At 44.3% G+C, this 6,000-nt stretch overlaps 1 protein-coding gene across 1 annotated transcript in view; it reads left to right on the forward strand.

Moving 5' to 3' along the window:
* Positions 1–6,000, forward strand: part of LOC311105032 (uncharacterized protein) — a gene marked incomplete at its 5' end in the record, with an annotated part of 107,379 nt that overhangs the window by 29,697 nt on the left and 71,682 nt on the right. Inside the window, one exon of the mRNA XM_084147011.1 lies at positions 2,640–3,356. Within this exon, the coding sequence (XP_084003137.1) occupies positions 2,640–3,356 (717 nt within the window). The remainder of the gene's footprint in view (positions 1–2,639; positions 3,357–6,000) is intronic.

Consider the following 6,000-nt stretch of genomic DNA (forward strand, 5'->3'; position numbering starts at 1 on the left):
TGTTGCAACTGCCTGTAAACACACAGTCCAGTTCAAATTTAATGATGGCAGGCCCGTGTGGCAAATGGCTTGTTTGTATAAAGGCCTACTGTAGCTCTGATTGGCTATAGTGCACTGGTCTGCGTAGACTCCGGTCTTGGACAAAACAGATGTTTTTATTAGATTTTATTTACTGCAGTGTCTATTAATTGTCCAAATGCACGGCCACTTTCCCACTCTATATTGCTATATAATTCTCACAAATGCCTTAGTATACGTCATTCCCAAACATTCTAAGAATTTATGAAAACGTGAAAATGACCATATCTAAGTGCTCGCTTGTCAGAAAATGTTTAAACAAGTGTCATATTCTTCCTGGGGGTGTATATTAACAGATTAGGATAAGATTTCATGTTGCTAAAATGCTGTCAGTTCCACTTTTTTAACGTCAGGTATTTTAGTCACTGCTGTGGTTGAATATAAATCAGCCCTCTTCATCAGCTGGAAAGGACGGCTTCACTCTGTTCTTTTCTTTCTTCAGAGTGTCTCTTGGTTTAAAATGTAAACTGAATGTAGTCACACGAGACAAAGAAACTGTAAAATAAAATGGCTGCTGATTCAATTAAGGAAGCAGAAAGCAGGGACTCGTAGTAGGGACGTTTTGGGCTTTTATTTAGCTGGGGTCATAGTTGGGTGAAGAGTTTATTACTAGGTCCTAGGATTGTTGAGCAAGGACCATGCTTCCAAAGTGTATATGGATCACTCTAAAGTGAACCTTTTTTGTAATTATATTTACTTTGATCTAAAGTAAACTATTCCTATTTGTCATTCTACTGATGTTTTTCTGTTAGTTGTAATGTGTTGAGTTGTGTTGGTGTAGTCTGTGGGGTGCAGCTCCATGGCCATCATGCCAGACAGAGAGAGGGAGAGAGAGCTGGTGGGCCTCAGAACATACGATCAAAGCTAACTGGCTCATCTTCCAGCACACAAACCGAAAGTCATTATCACTGTTAATACGATACCACCTCCACAGTATGTCTACCGCCTATGTCTGCCAGCCCTAGTTAGATAAGTTTAAACAGACAGCTAGAATTAGAAAGGTTGTTTTGTTGAGGAAGATATTTAGTTTAAAAAAAAGACTATAATGATGTTTATAGACATGCTTTATGTGCCAATCAATGTTCAGAGAAGTATAGATGTCAGGTGCCTTTCTAGTTTTCCGAATCTGATCTGTTGTTTTTTGGTTTTGTCTAATTGTTGCCGAAATGTGGAATCAATGCAGTCAGTACACATACACTACCGTTGAAAAGTTTGGGGTCACTTAGAAATGTCATTGTTTTCCATGAAAACATACATGAAATGAGTTTGAATAGGAAATATAGCAAAATGCATAGGAAATGTAGTCATTGACAAGGTTAGAAATAATGATTTTTAGTGGAAATAATAATTGTGTCCTTCAAACTTTGCTTTCGTCAAAGAATCATCCATTTGCATAAATTACAGCCTTCCAGACCTTTGGCATTCTAGTTGTCAATTTGTTGAGGTAATCTGAAGAGATTTCACCCCATGCTTCCTGAAGCACTTCCCACAAGTTGGATTGGCTTGATGGGCACTTCTTACTGCTCCCACAACAGCTCAAAAGGGTTGAGATCCGGTGACTGTGCTGGCCACGCCATTATAGACAGAATACCAGCCGACTGCTTCTTCCCTAAATAGTTCTTGCATAGTTTGGAGCTGTGCTTTGGGTCATCTAAGAAAAGTGTCAGTTGGTATCAGTTACTAATGGTCCATTGAGTAACAGCACATTCATGTTGTGGCATGTTTCTGGTTGACTTTGTAATGTTTATGTAAAATATGTGTTACCTCCTTTGCTTAACTATTAATACGGCTATAAATAGGAGTGTTGACCGCTTGAACACACCTCTGAGGAAGACAGATACCAGTGTTACCGTCTCCCAGATGTTTATTGGACCCTTACTTAACCAACAACGCCCCTAAATTAAAACAAGCACAAAACACTAAGTTATGTGTTGGCATTACAGCCTACTATATATCAATATAGTACAGCTAGGCTATCCTTAGCCGAAACCTCTCCTACGGTTCAGCAAGAATCACATGGCACTCTCACTGCTGCCATCATTCTATTTTTCACATTGAGTGCACTTCTGCCAGGTGTGGATAATAAAGAGACTCTCGGTCCACTCGATAGCCTGGAAAGAGTAGAGGGAAGTGTGTGTTCCAGCCAGCCAGGTCTGGAGAAGTGGTTCTGTGCCTGGCTGACCAGCGCTGTACTGCAGCCTGCAGCCTGTGAATGTCCCTCTCCTCAGTCTCACTGCCAGGGCTCTGACTGCAGATAGGGGAACTTTCTTCATTTTTAGCCAATTTACAGGCCTGAGAGCGTGTCCACTCAGAGTCTCTGAGCTACAGCTCAGCCATCCTCTAGCATATACTGTAGGACTGTACGCAGGCCTCTGTCAGTCTACTGGGGGATATACAGGCCTCTGTCAGTCTACTGGGGGATATACAGGCCTCGGTCAGTCTACTGGGTGGGATATACAGGCCTCTGTCAGTCTACTGGGGGATATACAGGCCTCTGTCAGTCTACTGGGGGATATACAGGCCTCTGTCAGTCTACTGGGGGATATACATGCCTCTGTCAGTCTACTGGGGGATATACAGGCCTCTGTCAGTCTACTGGGGGATATACAGGCCTTTGTCAGTCTACTGGGGGATATACAGGCCTTTGTCAGTCTACTGGGGGATATACAGGCCTCTGTCAGTCTACTGGGGGATATACAGGCCTTTGTCAGTCTACTGGGGGATATACAGGCCTCTGTCAGTCTACTGGGGGATATACAGGCCTCTGTCAGTCTACTGGGGGATATACAGGCCTCTGTCAGTCTACTGGGGGATATACAGGCCTTTGTCAGTCTACTGGGGGATATACAGGCCTCTGTCAGTCTACTGGGGGATATACAGGCCTCTGTCAGTCTACTGGGGGATATACAGGCCTTTGTCAGTCTACTGGGGGATATACAGGCCTCTGTCAGTCTACTGGGGGATATACAGGCCTTTGTCAGTCTACTGGGGGATATACAGGCCTCTGTCAGTCTACTGGGGGATATACAGGCCTCTGTCAGTCTACTGGGGGATATACAGGCCTCTGTCAGTCTACTGGGGGATATACAGGCCTTTGTCAGTCTACTGGGGGATATACAGGCCTCTGTCAGTCTACTGGGGGATATACAGGCCTCTGTCAGTCTACTGGGGGATATACAGGCCTCTGTCAGTCTACTGGGGGATATACAGGCCTCTGTCAGTCTACTGGGGGATATACAGGCCTCTGTCAGTCTACTGGGTGGGATATACAGGCCTCTGTCAGTCTACTGGGGGATATACAGGCCTCTGTCAGTCTACTGGGGGGGATATACAGGCCTCTGTCAGTCTACTGGGTGGGATATACAGGCCTCTGTCAATCTACTGGGTGGGGGGGCTCTGTTGGTTAAGTAAGGATCCAATAAACATCTGGGAGACGGTAGCACTGGTATCTGTCTTCCTCAGAGGTGTGTTCAAGAGGTCAACACTCCTATTTATATCCAGAACTGTTTGCCTCAGTTGGTAGAGCATAGCACTTGCAAAGACAGGGTTGTGGGTTCGATTCCCAAGGGGGACCAGTACGAATGAAAAAGTATGCACTCACTACTGTAAGTCGCTCTGGTTAAGAGTGTCTGCTAAATGACAAAACATTTAAATGAAAAGAAAAAATACATCTATTTGACATTAATGCCATTTCATTAAAGAGTCAGGATAGTCCAGTCAGTAATAACTGCTTTCCAGGGAGTCCTGGGATTCAATAACGAGTCAGGATAGTCCACTCAGTAATAACTGCTTTCCAGGGAGTCCTGGGATTCAATAACGAGTCAGGATAGTCCACTCAGTAACAACTGCTTTCCAGGGAGTCCTGGGATTCAATAACGAGTCAGGATAGTCCACTCAGTAATAACTGCTTTCCAGAGAGTCCTGGGATTCAATAACGAGTCAGGATAGTCCACTCAGTAATAACTGCTTTCCAGGGAGTCCTGGGATTCAATAACGAGTCAGGATAGTCCACTCAGTAATAACTGCTTTCCAGGGAGTCCTGGGATTCAATAACGAGTCAGGATAGTCCACTCAGTAACAACTGCTTTCCAGGGAGTCCTGGGATTCAATAACGAGTCAGGATAGTCCACTCAGTAACAACTGCTTTCCAGGGAGTCCTGGGATTCAATAACGAGTCAGGATAGTCCACTCAGTAACAACTGCTTTCCAGGGAGTCCTGGGATTCAATAACGAGTCAGGATAGTCCACTCAGTAACAAGTGCTTCTGCTTTCCAGGAAGTCCTGGGATTCATTAATGAGTCAGGATAGTCCACTCAGTAACAAGTGCTACTGCTTTCCAGGACGGCCTGGGATTCCTGGATGACTATCTTTACACACAAGAGTGTGTACAGCATTCCAGACGTGGTTATGTGCTTGTACTGTCATGATGTTATTTATATTATGCATCCTCCTTGTTTTATTCAGCTAACGCATTTCGCAGCACACAGGAGAACTGATCATGACGATAGACATGGAATAGGAACCGTTGAAGCATTCAGATTGGACCTCTCATAACACTAAAGGTGAAGTAAGGACTGGTTCTGAGGGTGATCATTCTCTCTTCACTGTCACCACTGCTTCTGGAGTGAGAATGAGAATTTACAGGGACAGAGGATTGGTTGACTGGCTGTGAGCAACTTTCTGTGTGCTCTTGAGATGGAAAACCAGATAAATTAGATCTCGCTGACATTGTGCAAATGAGCATGCCTTCCTCTGTGTGACGTTATCAAGGGGAAGAGAAGGGGGACAGAGAGAGAAAGAGAGGTATGAGAGAAATTGAGAAATTAGAAAGGAGGACAAGGTGTGAGCGAGAGCTACATCAACCATGCCACTTAATCACTGGACTACCAAGACCCAGGAAAATTAGCAATATGGTGACTTGAGGAAAAAGTTCAGTACTGTTCCAATCCTCCTGTTTGGTTTACATAGTAAGAAGCACTTTCCAATTTGCACAGGGGCTGGAGATGGGATGTTAGAAACAGAATAATGGTATTTTTACGTACTGCGCTGGAATCTGAACAGTGACTGATTTCTCAGACTGATTGGCAGTTATGAGACAAAAACAAGACCTCTCGTCTCTGAGACTGCCGGCTGAGTTCATCTCCATGTCAATGCATTGTTAGTGGAGAGGGAGGACAAATCAAGGGCATTATGCAAGATGATTAGGCAGAGAACGAAAAACACTATGTGGCTGCTTGATGGCCGCCAGAGTTACCTCTCTGTGGCTACGTCCGGAATGGCACCCTATATAGTGGGCCCTGGTCAAAAGTAGTGCACACTATAGGGAATCAGGTGCCATTTAATTGGGATGCAGCCTGTGTGCGTCATCCTGAAACAGAATATGCAGGGAGAACATGGCTTCGTGTGATCTCGTTTCTCTTCAATGGCCACGTCATCAGGAGGATAGAAGTTTACATACTGACAGCCCTCTCTATTTCACATCATTTACATCATTCTAAATAGTCACTAACTGGGGAATCAGGAACTGTATCTGTATGATAATTGTAAGAGTCATGATATAGAAACATGTTTTTAACACATCAAGAAGATGTGTGTCTGATCTCACAATTACTAAAGTAGTAATTATTTCTCCAAGATGAGTATGGTTTTATTACTCACTGTCACGACTTCCTCCGACGCTGTCTCCTCTCCTTGTTCGGGCAGGCGTCGGCGTTCGTCGTCACCGGCCTTCTAGCCACTGCCGCTCCTCATCTCATCATTCCATTTGTTTTGTCTTGTTTATTCCACACACCTGGTTCATATCCCCTCGTCAGTACCTGTATAAGTGTTCCCTCTGCCCCCTTGTCTTTGTGTGTGGTTGTATATTGTGGAGGTTGGATTAGCTTGGTGGAGCTCTTTGTTATTTTGTATCTCCGGGTTATT

The sequence above is a fragment of the Coregonus lavaretus genome (genome assembly GCF_964263955.1).
Source record: "Coregonus lavaretus genome assembly, chromosome: 29".
Lineage (NCBI taxonomy): Eukaryota > Metazoa > Chordata > Actinopteri > Salmoniformes > Salmonidae > Coregonus > Coregonus lavaretus.